General features: G+C 40.6%; 1 protein-coding gene across 1 annotated transcript in view; it reads left to right on the top strand.

Annotated features, from left to right (window-relative positions):
• Nucleotides 1-1,495: 1,495 nt before the first annotated feature.
• The window catches only part of ETF1 (eukaryotic translation termination factor 1), a 58,927-nt gene continuing 41,338 nt past the window's right edge, over nucleotides 1,496-19,084 (top strand). The window contains exon 1 of the mRNA XM_006903086.1: nucleotides 1,496-1,581. Coding sequence (XP_006903148.1) covers nucleotides 1,496-1,581 — 86 coding nt within the window. The remainder of the gene's footprint in view (nucleotides 1,582-19,084) is intronic.

Raw genomic sequence — 19,084 nt, forward strand, 5'->3', positions numbered from 1 at the left:
CTGGAAAAGAGTCTTGAACATAAAATAGACTGCCAAGGAAACAAATAGGTCTGTCTTGAAAAGGGTGAAACCAAGTTTCTCCTTGGAAGCTAGGATTTTGAAGCTCTGTCTCACAAATTTTGGGCATGTGACCAGGAGGGACCGATCCTTGAAGAAGGACATCATGCTTGGAAGGCGGTAGGAGCAGCGCAGGAGAGGAAGACCCTGGATAAAATGGACTGAAACATTAACTAGGGCAATGCGGGTAGGTGTGTCAGAGTCAGACTGGCTCAGGACAGGGCAGGCTTCAGAGCTGTGGTACACAGGGTCGCTATGAGTCGCAGGCAACAAGAAGGCACATAATGATAACAGGCCATGAGCGCTCCCTAGATCTAGTGTACTGCGCTCACATACTTCGACGAAGCCAACTGTGGTAGGTGAGGGGTGCCATTTATGTAAGCCAACTGGAATACCTAATTCAGAAAGATAAAAGTTCTAATTTATAAAGCTGCCTATTTTACAACACCCCCCCCCAATCTCCACCTTAAATAAATAGCTCAATCCAAACCATTTTGGGGTCAGATACCTGAGGTCTCCAATGTCAGGCAGCCTCTGCCTTCTTCCACCCCCCAAAATCTTAGTAATGAAACATTTGCTTCTCCTGCCCAAGGGAGAAAGAGTTCTGACAGAGCACTCTGCTCGGGAGTCTGACACCTGTCCACGCAGCCATGACGTAAGAGGCTCGAATTCTTCGTCACGATGAAGACGCTGAACGCTAAACGCTACTCAAACAGCATGTCAAAGTCTGGCTGCCTAGCAGCACGTCACAAAGTTCAGATGTCTACTCCATCATGTAATGGGGATGGGACAGACGTAAAAGCCTGTCCCTCGCCCTTTAAGAACCAACCCTCTTTAAGCCTAATGGGGCAGCGAGCGAGTCGCGCGAGAGCCACCGGCTTCCGCCCGCTGCCTTCCCCCGGCTTTCCGGGCCGGAAGGGAAAGTGATACCTCCCGCCCCCTACGCTCGCTCACAGGGCAGCACGGCTCCAGCTGTGGCCAATCGAGGAGCGCACTGTAGGCCGCAGCGCAGAAAGCCAATGAAGAGTCGGGGTGCGCGCACAGCTTTTCCGCTCCGCACTCGCCGGCCCCCTCCCTTCCGCCTGCCTTCTTCCACTCCGCCCCTGGCGGAGGAAGTGATGTCACAGGCCCCATGTGAGGGGATTGCAACACATGCAGCTGCCTGGAGAGAGGGAGCCGGTGTCCTACGTCAGAGCCGCCGCCGCCGCGGAGCCGCCGCCGGGGAGGAGCAGCCGCTGCCGCCCAGGACTGGGCCCTTAGGTAAGCCAGGAGGAGGGACAAGCCGGCGACTAACCCGGAGGACCGTGCAGGGTGGGGAAAGGTGGACGGCTTCGGGTGGCGAGAAAGGGGGCCGCTCTGTCCTAGCGGCGGCGCTAACTCTGTGGTCTTGGTGTCTCCGGGCCCCGCCGGGCCGCTCTAGGGAGGAGGAGGCGAGAAGATGGCGGACGACCCCAGTGCTGCCGACAGGAACGTGGAGATCTGGAAGATCAAGAAGCTCATCAAAAGCTTGGAGGCGGCCCGCGGGTGAGCGCCGCGTCCGCCCCCCCGGTGTGCCCTCTTGGTTCCCAGACCCCTCAGGATGGCCACCCCCGTGCCGCATGGCCGGATGAGGGGCTTGAGGCACCAGTCAACTCCCGCCTTCTCAGTCTCTGGGTAGTAGCCCCCGACTCAGGAGCCAGGGTGTGCGCAGTCCTGTAAGAGTCCTTCCCTCGCTTAGGGGTGAAGGGCCGCGCTCCGCAGGCTCAGACTGCTCCACCCCCTCGTGGTAGTCCACCGCTACTTTTCTTCCCTCCTACACCCTGAAATCTTATCTCCTCCGTCTCAGGGCCCCGGGTGCTGCCACCCGACTTGGGCACTCTTGGGAAGGGCCGGGCCTTGCTTGCGAACGCCTTTTCCTGCTTTCCTCCCTTCACGTCCTCCTGCCAGGCTTCATTAAAATGGCCTCCCCTCCCGGACCAGAGTGGATGAAGTTAGGGCAGGAAGGAGAGGTGCTTAGAAACAGCCTCACTCCGGCGTCCCCACCATTTTCTGTCTTTATCTCCCCCAGGATGACTTACCGAAGTCCTGTAATTATCCTTGTGCTTCCTGGTGTTGGTCCTGCCAGGACCAGCCTATAAACTGGAAATGCCATCGCTGGAGTGGCAGGGAGAGGGGAGGTTTTGGTTGGTTTAGATATTTGTATTCAGAAGAAATCTTGATTGTGGGACTTTCCAGTATAAACTTGAACAATAAGGCCACTTGGGCTTGCTCTGAAATTTCTAGGGTACAACAGTAGAAGCCCGTGATGTTGTTAATAATTATATAAATTCATATCTGAATCAAGTGGGTTTTGAGTTACTTTTTATAAGGTTTGTAAGAAGTTATAGGTATGGGAATGGGAATAAAATAGTTCAATTAAAACTGGCCGTGTGTGGGGTTCCCCCCCCAATGTTCATCTCAAAATGTGTCAGAAGTATCTCTGTTGCCTCACTTAAAGTTTTGTTCTTTTCTAAGTTGTAGAAACTTTTTGCTTACAGGAAGTGTCCCCCAACCCCCCCCAAAAAATTCTTGGAACATTACAAATTCATAGGCCTGAAAGTCTGAACATTCTTAGAATAGCAGAATGGTTTGCCCCAGGCTGTGTGGAAATTGATTTCAGCACAAGAATTAGACTTTCTGTTTTCCGTTGCAGATTTGTTATTGACCACTGAATTTCCAATGAAAGAAAGATCACCATATGGATTGAGGTGTGTTTGATTGTGCTGAGGGCTCATCCTTAGTGGACTGGTACTGCCATGGTGTTTTGTTCAATAAATTTAGTGACTGCTTAGGAATGAGACGTCTTAAGTTTGTTTGGCCATGACTTGAATTTTGGTTCGTTTTCTTTAGTGTACTATAGATATAAATTAATGTAATGTGAAGGTAGCAACCAATTTTTTTATTCCTTAGGTTTATTTCTCCTTGAATTTAATAATCTAGTTAATAATATTACAGGAGCTTGAACACAGGTGGTTTTGTACAACATGGTAAAGTCAATTATTTTTGTCCAGGTTTGAGAACACTGTACAGGGATGCTAATATAGGTGATGACACATTATGATACACTGCCGGAAATTAGCCAAATTCTTTCGTTTCATTTGAGTTTTCTGGGTTTTTTTATTAGTATTTTTGTTGTTGCAGTTCTGCTTAAAGTTGGATGTGGCATGTAATTTTTTTCCTGCTAATTTGGAGGCAGTTTAAATGATAGTTTACTTCAGGTTCACATATTAGAATTGCATACATACTGTTCTCTGAGAGATAGAGAGCTAATAAACTTTGTTATCTAGGTGGAGTAATATTGAAGATAACACTGTTAAAAATATTACAGCGTTACTTTGTCTCTATATTACTTAAGAAACTTTTAAGCTCCTTATACCTCTTTGCTTAGCAAGATTTCTCCATCTAAAGCATACTAAAAGTAATGTTCTTAGGCATAACTTTTCTTCTGAATCAATCTTTCCCTAAACAAATAATGCACTTGATAATCATGCGCTACTTGTTCTTCACACCCCTGTGTTTTTAGTGGAGATTTAGTTGCATCTTGATCCCATGAAAATTTGAAATCTTGGCATAAAGTCTGGGGTTTCTTCTGTTTGACTCAGAAATTCCCCAGTATATACCATTTCTTATGCGACATAATTGTATTTTCAGTGCAATTTGAAGTATGACAGTATTTTATTTTGTCTAGAGAAGCATTTATAGGAGTCACAATTGCTGACATAGGGAACTTGGTGGGATTTTATTTGGTAGTCAGGATCCTAATTAAGCTTTAGAGTTGGAAGGAATGTTAAACTTTTCACCTACTGTTTCTGTGTGTAGTGATGCAAATAACTGGCTGCTTATTCTGTACTTAAGCCCTGCTTAAAGTTGGTTGTACGTCCCTGTTGCTGAGTACTGCTGGTATATTTTCCACAGTTGGCTTAATAAGAACAAATGTGTACATAAGCCAAAACTGGATATAGGGCCATAAGAGTGAAACTGGTTGTAGTTATTCTAAATAAGGAACTAAAGCAAGTATACATATGTTACCAAAGAAATGGGTAGGAAATGTGGGAGGAAGAATGGTATATGTATGGCTTTTGCCTAGATCCGTATAGGTGTGGTGTAATATTAGTTGGTTTTGTAAGGGAGTGGGATTGCCTGCCCTTTTGTCTGGGCCAAGAGGTAACCCCAGACACCATGCTGGGAGGTTTATAATTTGGGAATGATAAAATCATAACCAGAGGCTATTTTAGCCAAGGATGGTGATAAATGTGATGAAGGAACAGACAGGGTCAGTTGAGTAAGTTGTGTCTGCAGATACTTTTTCTAAAAAAGCTATTTCCACGCTGCAGATGGCCTTCTTTGCTCCAAAATAGGAATATACTAAAACTCTGCAAAATTCTTCTCATTCTTTTCAATTCAAGGTTAAAAGTTTTGAGATTTTTTTTTTTTGATGGGCCAATTTTTTTAATATTTTACATATAATATAGAAGATTTTGGTTTTTTGGTTTGAATGAGTTAACACTGCGTGTATTTAATACCTATCCAGAAAGAATTTTTTTGGCTAATGAATCAATTAGATAATTGATTTTTAAAGTTCTCTAGTGATGAATTACAGGTAATTTCATTTTTTACTTTAGTTCTCAATGTCTCTTCAGTGTTTCTTGTAACTAAAGTGATACTTTGTGGCCTTTCATACCATAGTTGAATTTTTCAAGATCACTGCTTGTATTTTTCTATTGGTTACACAGTTGAAAGATCTCAAAAGAGGAAAGTCAAGAAATCAGATATTGGGGAGCTCTGGTGGCCTAGTGGCAAGGAGCTGCAACTACAATCCCAGAGGCTCACGGTTCGAATCCACCAGATGCTCTGCCGGGGAAGGAGGGACAGTCTCCTCCTGTACCAGTCAGATCTGATTTGACGGTACACGCACAAAAAAATAATAAATGAAATTAAAAAAAAAAAAAGAAATCAAATATTTTTAATCACCCAAGAAGAGATGAAGATCAAACAAAACACTACTGAGGACAAGTTATTCTCTCCAGGCTTCACTGTCCACACTTGTAATTACCAACAGTCATGTTGGTAGAGTGGTCGTAGTTAAGTGAAATGATTTTAGGTGAAAATTCCTAATGCCATCTTTCTCATTATTTCCTTTTCTTTACACTAAAATTGATCCCTTTGAAACATCCTGTTAGAGAATTCTGTCATTAAGGGTTCAGGACAACAAGTACCAACAGCAAATCTGAATAGTGAAAAAAGGGAGAGCGAAATGAGAGGTCAGAGACGTGGTAAAGGGAAACATTCTCGCCTAAGTACTTGTCTCAGTTTAGAACTAGACCTGATACCTGCTGTGTTCTAGCATGGTGGTGTGTGGACTGTGAACCTAATGAACAGTCACTCTCTCTTTGAATTTCAAGTCTTGACAGACTTCTTGTTGTAATAGCAGGTATACTTACCCTTCAAGGTTTGCTCTGGACACACTCCCAGGTAAACGAGTACATCATTAGAAAACCATTTAGGACAGAGTGTTAGATTAGTTATAGGATACTCTCCCCAACATAGACACACAGGTCTGACCCTTAATTACAGAAGACCCTTTTTCTTTGAGCTTTGGGTAGATGGTATGCTCAGCACAGCCCCTAAGGTAAAATGATGTTTGGTTCTGAAAAACTTAAACTTTGCAGCAGGACTAAATGGTTTTAGGTCTTTTCTAAAGAGTGAGAAGGATAAGCTACTTTCTGTAAATTCAAAGCTGTTAACTGTTTTTAATGTAGTTGTTAGTTGTCATTGAATCAAACCCAGCTCATTGTGACAACATACTAAAACCTTGCCTGATCCTGTGTCATCCTCACAAGTTCCACTGAGCTTAAGTGTGTTGATGCAGTCACTTTGTCGTTCCATCTCACTGAATGTCCTTCTTTCTCACCTTTCCAAGCATGATGCCCTCTTCCAAGGACTGGTTCCTATTGATAACAGTCCTAAGTATGAGACAAAGTCGCACTGTATTAAATGAGAACATGACGTCAGAAGTTTTTTCTTTATCCACACTTTTCTCCAGACATTGTTGAATAGAGTACAACTTAATAGCAATCCAGTGAAAAACACATCCAAACTCTGATTAATTCTGCAGGAGCCTATAAATTCTTTGGTAGTCTACTGTGATTGTTGGGAAGAGGAAGTTGAAAGCTCTTCAGCAGGTTGGAAAGATCGTGAAAATATGAAGGTGTTTTTTGGTTTTTTTTTTATCGGGGTACTATCTTTGGAGAGCATGATGAACCTCACTTTGATAACATCTGTGACTTAATCCATTAAATGCATTTTAAAATCCTTACCTTTTGAGGAATTGAAAACTTCCTGTTGTTGTGTATTTTTTTTTTCTTACTTCGTGTTAGTAGCAAAACTCTCCAGCCTACGCCACCAGAGCTCCCTTTGTCTTGACTACTGTTGTGGCTACATGCCCATGGAGTTGACGGCAATTCACAGCGACTATAAACAGTTGACCTGGAACTTGCTCTATCCTTGGCCATCCTCACCATCTGACACTTTCTAAAGAGGTACCTTTTTCTCTAAATTTAAGTTAATGAAGGTTAAGCAGAAGAATGACTTTAGTCTTTTAACACTTCAAAATTGAGTTTGATTAAAGACCATTATTTCATTTACATTCAAAAATGAAAATAGATTCCCCCCCCCCCGCTCTAAATTAATAGATTGGTCAATTTTTTTTACTGTAATCTATCCCTTTCTTAAACTTGTTCTTTTATGTACTTAATTTACATATACTAAGTGCTTTATAAATATTTCATATGCTAGTTGTTTCTTTTTTCCTACCCGTCTAGGTGATTTTATAGTTTGACTTTTAAAACCAGTGATCAAACATGTAGCTTTCATCCAGAGTACAATAAATATACAGTCTTTACTCTTACAGCAGTCCTTTCTACCAATTTTCAGGTGCTTGACAACTGCTTCTTACCATGCAAATAATTCAATACTGCTAGGCTTGTACTTTTGTTTTCCCCTTTTAATTTGATCCTCTTGAAGACAGACAACAACAAGGGACTTCTGATGGCCTACTGGTAAGAAGCTGTGCTGCGATCCTGTTCAAATCCTCCATCCACTCTTTCAGAGGAGGATGGGCATTCTCCTGTGCCATTAACTACCTTTGAAAACCCATTAGAGGATCAGCTGTGGATCAGTTCTGACTTGATGGCATACAACAAGGTCTTTAGGGTGCTCTGGTGGCATGGTAGTAAGAAGATGTGCTGCAATCCCAAAGGCACACAGTTCTAAGCCACCAGATGTTCTGTGGGAGGATAAACATTCTCCCATGCGATTAACTGCCTCTGAAAACCTACTGGAGAGTCTGTTGTGAGTTGGTTCCAACTCAGGCACACAACAGCAACAATAAGGTTTCTATTGTCAACAAGGCACCTCACTGGCTTCATTCAACATCTCTTGTGAGTTGAGTATTAGATACTATTTTTAAAAAATGGTTAGTAAAATGAGGACATAGGTGAAACAACGGACCAGTAGGCAACATCATGATGGATGGATGGATGAAAGATTGAGACTGTCAGTGACTGCATCTTACTTGGGTCCACAATCAGTACACTTGTTACCAGCTGTCAGGACATCAGGAGATGTATATTGCAGTGGGGAGGTATGTAGTCAGAGGGACCTCTCCAAATTACTGAGGAGCGATAATACCAGTTTGAGGACTAAAGTGCATCTGATTCAGGCTATGGTCTTTTCAATCACTTGCTGTGCATCTGAGAGCTGAACAATGAACTTCAAACAGTGATGATGGAGAAGAGTGCTGAATAAACAAAAAAGTACAAATAAGTCTTGGAGAGGGTACAGCCAGAATGCTACTTGGAGGCCAAGATGAAGCTTCTTCTCACATACTTCACGTGTTAAATGAGATTATTCTGTGGAAAGGGACTTCATGTTTGCAAAAGTGGAGGGACAGCAAAGGAGAGGAAGACCCTCTACCAGCTAGATTGACACAGTGACTGCAGCAGTGGGCATGAGTGTGTCAGATTGTGAGAGTGGCATAGTATAGGACAGGATTTAGGTCTGTTGTTCATAGGGTTGCTATGTGTCATACTCAATAGCACCTGATGACAGTGCAATAATAGTATCTGTTAAAGGAGGTATTTGTGTAAACGTGATTGATCTAGACTCTAGATGGAGGTGAATTTTGAACAGGGTCTTAAATGAAGGTATAGAGAGCATTGTTGAAAAGCAAGAATTGTGTAACCTCAGATTGTTAGCAGCTACCAGAGTCAGACCTTGGCTCAAGCTAACCCATGTTTCCAAGTAGAACTGTCCTCCTCCTGGCGTTTTCTTAACTATCATCTTGGCAGAAGGAGATGGGCCATATCTTTCTTCCTTGAAATACGGATGGATTCAGAGTGCCTTCCTTTAGTCATAAACCATTTAATGCCTTTATTGTCATTAGGTGCCATTGAGTTAATTCTGATCCATAACAGTTTTGATCTGTTATAGTAGAACTGAGTTTTCTAAGCTGTCATTTTTACAAAAGCGGATTGGTAGATTTTTCTCAGATAGAGCCAGCCTCTAAGTGGATTCTGTTAACAAATTGCCTCCAGGCCCCCTTTTTATACAGATAGCTATATAATCTAGTAGAGATCTGTCTTGGAGAAAATGAAACCAATGCACTCAGACGCAAGGATGGTCTCACATACTTTGGGCATGTTAGAAAGGGCCAGTCCTTGAAAAAATACCATCATGCTTGAAAAGGTGAAAGAATCAATGTGAGAGAGTAAGACCTTCGATAAGTTAATCTGTCAGTGAGCTCAAGTGTGAGATGGTGAGGATGGCCCAGGATAGGGCAAGTTTCATTTCCATTGTTTGTTTATAAAGTCACCATGAATTACAGTCAGCTATATGGCATGTAACCACAACAGTAGTCAAGAAAAAGGGAACTCTGCTGGTGTAGGCTGGGGAGAATTGGGCTACTAACACAAAGGCTGTGCTTCTCTAGCAATTTAGGTCTACCAGCCCTCTGTGGAAGAAAAATGAGCATTCTTCTCCCATGCAGTTTATGTTGTAAACTCATGATTGAGTCTGAACTGTGGCAGGGAGAGTCCAGAGAAAATGTTGCTTTGAATGTATTATTTGGCTGATATTGTATCAATAGTATTGATGTACCAAAGCTGTTAACTGGTTTGCAACTTTGAAATTAAAATATAATTTCACAATGAAAAGCTAGTTGACCTAAAATTAGATTCATGAGCTTCATGTAGGGTTTTGGTTGATGGTTGGTGAACTATGAGAATAAATAAGACTTGTACATATGTGCCCTGTTGGTCACATTTGTGGGACTGAACGGTACAAGTTTACCTTTTGGTCTAAATAACTTCAGTTTTCAAGGAATAAAAGTATACTTACTTTTAATCCCCAGAGTTTAACTCCTTACTACCTATGCTATTTTTAACTGAACTTCTTTCCCCAGGATATCCCCATTTTCTGGCATTTTCTTGCCCTTTGACTCTACTTGAGAATGGGGAATCCTTGGGAAAGATTATTAGAATTAGAGGTTCATTGCTAAGATGTGTTTAGCCAAATAATGAACCTGGGTTTTCTGAAGTAGACTAATGGCAGAGAGAGAGAGAGAGAGAGAGAGAGAGAGTGTGTGTGTGTGTGTGTGTGTGTGTGTGTGTATGTGTATGTGTGTAGTTTGGATTATAGTTATCCATTCAACGTGTGTGTGTGTGTGTGTGTGTAGTTTGGATTATAGTTATCCATTCAACAATTGATACCCATTTTGTAGCATAAATTGCAGTTTTCTTCAGTGTTTAGTACACTTCCCACCTCATCCCTGAGTTCTTTGCTCCATTCACTTGTCTTTCTTACCTCTTCCTGCCCTCTGAGTTCTGTCTGAGGGCAAATGCCACCCCTTTGATCACAAGGGTAATTGTTTTGAGACATTCATATTTCACAAGTGTTTTGTTCACTATGTAGGCATGTCCCAGGGCAGGTTCATTTTGAGGTTTGAAAGCTGTCTAGGGTCACCATCTCAAGTTCTCCAATCTCTAACTGACCAGTAAGCCTCACCCTCTTGCTGCCAACTCACAGTAACCTCTCAGTTTTCTGAGAGTATAAACTGTAATGGGAGGAGACTACCCATTGGAATTGGAGCTGCTGGTGACAATGCAGCCTTTTAGTTAGTGGCGTAATTCACCGTGGGCTGCACTCAACAGGTTTTTGTGATTGAGTGGTGTTCTACATTTTTCTTTTTATCTTGGACCTTCCGTAGTCCTAATAGAACAGTGTTAGTAGCAGCAGGGCACCATCTAGTATTTCTGCACAGCAGACTGCAGAAGCTGTGGTCTGTGTGGTCCTTCAGTCTTTTCAATGCCTTCTTTCTTTCCTCTTGGTAGAGAAAGACCTCCGTGGCTACTCACCACAGTGTTTTGCCATTTGACATTGGTATCTCCCAAGATATTACTGCTATTTCATGGATGAAGAAATTCTAATAGTACATACAGCCTAATGTGGGGTTTTGCCAGTTTTCGTTCTCATTTTTCTGATCTCAAAGCCTGTTATCTTAACACTTAAACCACACTGCCTGGCTTTTTGATTAGCCTTTCTTTTGCTGAGTAGAAATAACTTCCATTCCATTCTGTAAAGAGGACTCTTGGGGAAAAAAAACAACCAAAACAGGACTCTTGTTTAAGTAGATTTGCCATTTACTAGAGGGAGCAGGTGTGATGAGACCCAGAAGCAAAGATAAAAGGAAACAGGCATGCTATTTGCAAATCTACCCAAGGAAAATTCTGGATTCTTGAACATGTTTATTTCTTTTTTTTTTTTTAATGAATTTTAATGAATGTTTACAGAGATTTAGGATTTCCATTCATTCATTCATTGTTGCACTTTTCTCCCTGCCCACCCCTCCCCTCCCAGTTCTCTCCTCTCTCTGTAAAGTAAAAAAAAACTCTTTCATTGGTATACAATCCCTCCCAAGTACACTCCACTATGCAACCTTCATTCTGGACTCTTGTCATAACCATAATACTCAATCGTATATCGCTTTTAAACAGTTCTCTTCCTCATCTGTTTCAGTGCAGTATACATAATTTATCCAATTTTCCTCAGTCTTACCCCAACCCTGATGTCAGTCCCATTCTACAACAGTCGTGCTATGCAGTATTTGTCTTTTTGTGTGACTGAGATATTTCACTCAGCATAATGTTCTCCAGGGTCACCCATTTGGAATAATATTGCATAGTTCCTTGTTTTTCAATACGGTGTAGTATTACATTGTGTGAATATACCAGAGCTTCTCTATCCATTCGTTTGTTGATGGTGAACATGTTTGTTTCTTAATGAGCATTGTTAAGGGAAACTGCTTGTTCCCAAACCCCTCCCTAGAATCTCATCTGTGTATTAGAAACATTAACATGAAGTGTATGGTTGTTTCATATGAAAAATATTTCCACAGTGGCCAGAAAGACTTAAGATAGAATTGCAAGTGCCAGTAATACCCTCTTGTTTCTTATAGTCAATGTTGTTAAGTCTCTAGTACTGGTTATGATTGCTGTTTAATCTTTCTCTTTTTAAATTATAGGCAAATGCCTATAAATTTAGAGAAAGTAGTGTTCTGCTTGGTTTGAACATTTTAGGTGACTGAACAATCCTACTGCTTTTGATAAAACACCAAGTTTTGTAGACTTTCTCCTGAAAAATAGAGACTTGTTGAGTTCTTCAGTTTCCTAGGGTAGGGATGATTTTAACATCTCAGGGTATCAAATCTTGATCTTTACTATATTAACAAAAAGGAGCTTCACCTGCCCCAGTCTACAGAGAAGGTGAGAGGCATCAAGATAAGGATATGCCAAGTCTGTCAAAATCAAAAACATTCAACGGTGTTACTATCGTAAAAGGCTAGCTGTCGGGCATTTGTAGTGGTGTGATTTTCCAGGGCTTTCCAGTCAGAACCAATTCATAGCTACCTCTCCATCTGTTGTCCAAAGTTGTCAGTTGCATGGGAAGAGTTAACATTTTTCTTTCTCAGAGCTTTTGGTGTATTTGAACTGCTAGAGATCTCTGTCTTTGTAGTTAGCACAACTCTCTCAAGTTCTTTATAATGGTGTGAAGGCAGACTCACATAGGCATTTTCACGTATAGTATCTGTCCAAGAATTAGCAAAGTTTTTAATTAATATTCTTTAATAGTTTAAAATAAATTTTTTATTTTTCTTTTTTATGTAAAATGAACTATTCATTTAGCCAGTGTTAGAACCCCCAGTAGACAATAAAATGATCTCAGCTCTCAAGAAGATTAAAACTTTGCCACACACTTTTAAATTGACAACCATGCTTAGAAACTTTTTTTCCCTATGTATTACTGTCATTTGTGGCAACGTGTTAAGAAACCTTTTTTAAAAAAAAAAAAGCCGTGTTTTAAGAGCCTAGTGTCTTATTGGTTGGTTGATACTTGGGAAGGAAAAAGCTTAAGTCACATCACAGGCCCATTTGAAGTTGCTAATTAGATAGACGTGACCAAGCTTATAGTAGAATATTAAACACAAGAAACTGTTTGGGTAGTCAGTAGAGTGTTGCATTGCTAATTAAAAGACTTTTAAGTCTCTGTTTAAATCCACCAGCTGTTTGGAGGGAGAAAGATGGTCTCATCCCATTATGATTTATGTCCTTGAAAATCCAGTGGGGAGTCACTGTGAGTGGAATCAACTCCATGTCACTAAGTTTGTTAGATAAATGCAAATGTAGGAGGTAGTCATGCAAGTTTTTATATAATGTAAATATTTATAGGAGCAACTGAATCTCTAGTTCTCCCTTAAGACCAAAAAAAATAAATAAATAAAATCATTAAGAGCCATACTTTGGATTGTAGGGGCTTTTTGTTTCTTTCTTTGGTTGATTCCTGTTACCAGATTTTACCAGTCCTATAATAACAAGAACTCTTGGTGGCACAATGCTTGAAATGTTTGACTACTAACCAGAAAGTTAGAGGTTCAAACCTATCAATCATACTTTGAGAGAAGTATGAGGCAATTCATAGTCTCCAAAACCCTGTAAGTTTGTTGTGTGTCAAAATCAGCTCAATGAGAGTGGGGTTTGGCTTGGCTTATCCAATAATGGTAAAACTGAGGTCCAAGGTTGCTGTCAGTAAAATGATGTAATCGGGCCATCATTTCATATCTGCTTGAGTCTTAACCATTTTTTATTAAACCTCTTTCTCTTATTAAACCCTTATAAAAAAGATCCTTGTGTCAAAGTTTAAGCTTAGCTTTGTGCACTTAGTGGAAGAAAGAAAATAGAAAACCATCTGTGAATAATGTACAGGTTTGGAATTTAGTAGAAATTGGGGGAAAACTGATTGCTTTTGATCTGGTGGTCCATATCATACTCTTAACTTCTACTTTCCCAGAAATTATCTGGCTGAGAGTAACACTACCCAGTCATCAAATATTGTGAAACCTTCTTTGGCATTATGGTCTCTTTAAGTCCCAGCTAACAGAGATGATGTCATATACCATCAAGTTGGAACATGTATAACCTCCCAGCAGGTTTTTAGAGGTGTAAATGGAGCAGCTGGTGGATTTGAACTGCCTTTGGGTAGACAGTGCACCTCCTTACCACTAAGCCACCAGAGCTCCCTCAACTATATAGAGGTAGTAGTCAGTATCTAAATATTCTTGTCCTAACATAAGTAAATATTACATTATTTACAAGTGGATGGGAAATAAATGAAAGGGCATTTGATGGGGAGTGTTTTATCTGATAAAAGTTGGGTATCCCTGAGCTGTCAATTTAGTGTGGTGGTGTAAATAAATGACAGCAACTTTTTTTCCCTGGCCTTGCTGTTTTCCTCTCTCCCCCTCCCCCAGTTTATTTACAAAACTCGAATACAAATTTAAACAAATTCTTTCATTTCCCTCACCTCCCCCCCATCAAATTGTACAAGCCAGTGATTCATTTCCCCCTCCCCCTGCACATCAACATCCCTCTGCTTCCAGCCTCTCCCACCCCTCCTGGATCCTTATACTCATTCTACAATAATGGTTTTGTACAATATTTATCCTTGTGGGACTGAGTTCACTCAGCATAATGCTCTCCAGTCCCTCCCAAGTTAGGTTACAGAGTTATTGCTCCTCTGTGCTGCATAATATTTCATTGTGTGAACGGACCATAATTTCTCAATCCATTCTTTTGTGGTTGGACATTTGGGCTATTTCCATGTTCTTGCAGTGGTGAATAATGCTGCTGAACATTGGTGTACAAATCTAAGTTTGTGCCTCAGTTCTCATATTCCCTGGGTAAATTCCAAGTAGTGGAATAGCTGGGTCAAAGGGAATTTATATGTTCAGCTTTTTGAGGAAGTGCCAAACTGCCTTCCAAAATGGCTGCACCCTTTTATAGTCCCACCAACAATGTATAGGAGTTCCTTTCTTGCCCCATCTCTCCAATATTTATTACTTGTTGCCCTGTTAAACTTTACCACTGGTACTAGAGTGAGATGGTACCTCACTGTGATCTGCATCTCTCTTATTGCCAGTGATTTGGAGAATTTCTTCATGTGTCTGTTTGGACGGCAACTTTTTTTTTTTAATTTTTTGTTTGTACCGTCAAATCAGATATCAAATTGGACCTCTTAGTGGGTTTTTAAGAGACTGTAAGTCATGCTAGAGGGTTAGCTATGAATTGGTTCCGACTCAGCAGAAGTGCAGCTCAATACTATATTCACTCACTTTTGTCACCAGAGCTCTTTACAGGTGGTGGTGGTGGGCCCTTGTGTTGCAACCAACTCATAGCAGACCCTCAGCAGGATTTCATAGGCAAAAAAAATTACACAGAACAAGACTGCCCATCCTTCCAAGGAGCAAATTTCATACCTTTGGGATTGCAGCTCAGGTTCTTAACCACTAGGCCACCAGCTCTTACAGACTACATTAGTATTGGAAAACTAAAGCGTATTTCACCACCAACCACCACCACATTGAATCAGAGTGAAGAAAAGGGGAAATCTTTTGTTTGTATTTGAGCATTTATTTTTGTTTACATGTTATAGAAACCTGCACGGACAGACATACGGGACCAGATTTTCTTTTTTAGTTCATTACTGTCCATTTTCAAATATACTGATTGTCAGTGATTTTTGTTGTGTACCATCAAGTCAGAACCATCCTAGAGCTGAGCCTCTCGCGGGTTTTCAGAAGCAGTCATTTACTTTGGAGGAGATTGTCTCCGTGGAAAAGCTGTTGCATTTCAACTGCCTTCCTGTGGGCTGGCAGCAAAACTCCTCAATCACTAGACCACCAGAACTCTCATTGTCAGTGTCAGTGATAAACCTTAATAAGATCTTTGCAGGATTTTTCATCATCAGAAGGTGCCCAAATATTATTTACTTGTTCATTCTTACTGCTATAGCCCTCACTCAACACTAACTCCTTAGTGACTAGTTCAGTATTGAAAATTCGTGTAACTATAAATAGCTCACTGTTAGAGGAACTGTTCCTGTCTGTAGTCTGTTTTTGAGAGTAAGGGAAGAGGAAACTGTCAGCTGTTTCTTTAAATTCTCATCCTTCCTGAGGCTTTTTGGTCCAGATTTAATTAGTCTATTTACAACTACTGGTCCTCCTGTCTCACAGCTGTTTTGTTTCTCAGAAGTGTGTCCTTTGGGTGGAAGCACTGACAAATGATGTTTCACTTGGGAAACCGTCCCTAAAACTGGTGAGACCAAGAATGAATCTGAGGGAAAAGGAAAAAGACTTGGGAGATTTGCAGAGAATATTATTCTCTGTTGTGCCTTGTTACCTCCAGTTTTACCAACTACATGTAAACTATTGCATGATTCACCAGAGCTTCCTGAATGAGAGAGCCTTTTGGTTTGGGAAAGGGGGTATAATGATAAAACAAAAGACTGGATGAAAACTATTAAAATTTTTAATGATAGTTTGTGTAGCCAGGAACTTTTAGTGAGAGCTTTATGTCTTATTCTCCTGTAGGGGGTTGTTTTCTCCTTGAACATGAGATAGTCTGCTTCCTTATTTTTATTTTAGTATTTACACAAACTGGTCTAACAACTTCTCTTAGAATGAGGTAGCCTTAGTGGGGAGGGTGTTTGTCTTGTTTAGAAAATCTTTAACCTGCTTGTATTAAAGCTAATATAATATCAAACATCCAAAGTTAGAAAATATCCTTTTTTTTTTTTTTTTGTTAATTGTGATGTTAAGGAAAGTTAAAGGTTGAGTTTTCATTGATAAACTTTTCCTTCCCCCCTCCCCCAGTTCACTTTATAATGCGCTTGTTCCAGGTTGTTAATTGTCATATAATGTCTAAAGACAGCTTTTCTTCATCAAAAGTGTCTTACTAAAAAAAGGCAGTTTTTAAAAATTAGGTGTGTCACATGTCTCCTCTCTTCCCCGCCACATGAAATTGGGAGAGATTCACAGGGAAGTTAATGAAAGATAAGCTTTTGCATATAGTTTGAGTCAAATAGACTTGTATAAGGCTATGTGTTCATAAATGTCTTCACTACTTTCCTGTTCACAGTATTATGTGTATTTGAATGTGTTAATATCTCTCTTGGCACTCTGCAGTAATGTTGCCTACAGATATGTTTGTAAAATCTTGGCCTTTCTACTTATGTGAAATAATTGCTTTGCCCTCCATATCATGCTCCTCCTCAGAGGCATTCCTTCAGGCATTTTGTGTTCACCTGCTTTGTCCCAGCATCTCACTTAAAGGCTCAAACTTTTCTATGTTCTGGGGTTTAGAGTCTGTTCTCTCCTCAGCTCTGAGCTTTTATCTCTTGTTACTCCTGGAGCCCCCTTTCATCCCATCCCCTCCTGATTCCCTCTTTGCTGGTTCTGTCTCCTAGGAAACTACTCTGTAAATCAAAGCATGTCAGCTTTTTAAAAACCAAGTTCATTTGAGAAAGGCTCCCTGGGTTCCAGAAGATTAAGAGCCTCTGGGATATGCACATCTCTAGAATTGTTGTTCTAAAAGCAAGCATAAGCTAGTAAAGTCTTTGTTTACAATTGCTTGCCCTCAGTATTCTCTCATATTGTGAGTTTTTTTGTTTGTTACTTGGTTTTGGTTTTTTTCTTGCCTGGACGTGAATTGACATCTCTGCATGAAGAACAAACAGGTTGCAATCTAGACTTGGAAGATGTACTTGCCCCTTGCTTTTATCCCTTCTCAGAGCAGATTTCTTTCCTCTTCCGTGCTCTGTAGTTTAACAAGCTTTAGACAACCATAAAAAATAATTATCATAGAAATTCTTTTAAAACTTCTTAATGTAAGTTAATGGACAAAGAAAAGTTTGTTGCATTTGGCTGCCTGCAAATAGACCTCAAAAAACATCAACTGTAAAAAGAGCATGTTTTGGTTTTTGGAGTTTATGTTGCTATTTTTGTTAATTTAACTGTTCTTACTTAATATTATTGATTGGTGAGGAAACACCTGGGTGAGAGGAATTGGTCTGTTCATAAAAGTTGGGAACATGTACAGAGAATAGCAAGCTATCTGACTTGAGACAGGAAAGATAATACATCTTAGAATTAGACAGAAAATAAGCCAGGAACGCTACAATGTGGTTGCTGTAAAAGGCTTAGAAAACCTACTTTGGCAGTATAACAGGTTTTTTAAATTGTTGTTTGAATGAAAGTTCACAAATTGGCTTTCCGTTCTATTTCATACACGTTTTTATGGCAGTCATTGCAGTACCCACAATGTAACCACACTCTTCCTACTTCCTCCCTGTGATCTTCATTTCTATTAATCCTGTCTTAATCCCTTCTTACCTTCCAGGCTTTGTCTGTTGGCTTATGCTGCCCTTTAACATTATACAATTGTTTATATTAAGGGTGAATGCCTCCTGGTGTTATTTGACTGTAAGTTGTATTCCTAGGGGAGGAGGTGTTGGGGTGAGTTTATTTGGTTCCAGGTCTGAAGGGTGCCTAAGGACCATGTCTCAGGCCTTTAAACAGTCTCTTTCAGACCAGTAAGCTTGACCGTTTATATGGATTTTTTTTGTTTTGCTCAGCATTTCCTCCACCTTCCAGAACCTTCTGCTGTCCTCAGTGGTGGTGGTCAAGTGCTCTCTAGTTCTTCTGCTGTCAGGATAAAGTTGAAGGAATGGTTCATTATTAGTGTTTGGACTGTTTTTTGTACATCTTTGCTTTACACACGCATCCCCCTCTTTATTCTGGGCTGGTAGAGACCAATAGTTGTGCCTCTGATGGTTGCTTGCAACCTTAGGACCCCAGTCACTATTTCTCAAAGAAGGATGTAGAACATTGCCTTTATGGACCAGTTATTTGACTTTGATAACTATGATTGTAAGACCCTAAGGATCAGCAATTCATTTCCTTGGAGTATTTGGTTATAATTCAGAAGTTTACATAGTTTTGCCTCCTGTTGGCTTGTTACACCCACAGATATATTTACAGTTTATGCTGTAATATAAGTTGTGTCAGAAGCTTTGGTGGCAAGAAGCTGCACTGCAATCCCAAAGGCACACAGTTCAGATCCACCAATTGCTCCATGAGAGAAGGATGGGCACTACTGTGCAACTATTCTGTCTCTGAAAACTCACTGGAGGATCAACATTGGGTCGGTTCTGACTCATCAGACACCAGCAGTGACAACCACAACTGTAATATGAATGTAGAAATAAAGTCTGCCAAATCTGTGGTCACAGGTTTCACCTCTCCATGTCTGTTCATCTTGCTGGTCTGCCTAAAAGTCTTGTAGATTGTAAGAAAGTACCAAATTGCTTTCCATAGTGTTTGCATTATCTTATAGTCCTACTGGCAGTATATAGAGTTCCAGGGTCTCCACACCATTACCCCACCCACATTTGCTGTTTACTGTTGTGTTGAACTTTGCTGTTTTGGATCGCTGTTACTGGTTTTGATTTTTGTGGTGTTTTAGGCAGTTTTTTTATCCCCAGTTTCTAGATACTTTGCCCTTGTTGGGAAAAATTTCTGTGAAAAGAAAATAATATTATGCGGACAATACACAGATGTGCG

Source organism: Elephantulus edwardii, unplaced genomic scaffold (genome assembly GCF_000299155.1).
Source record: "Elephantulus edwardii isolate Elephantulus edwardi_28Jun2011 unplaced genomic scaffold, EleEdw1.0 scaffold00507, whole genome shotgun sequence".
Classification (NCBI taxonomy): Eukaryota; Metazoa; Chordata; class Mammalia; order Macroscelidea; family Macroscelididae; genus Elephantulus; species Elephantulus edwardii.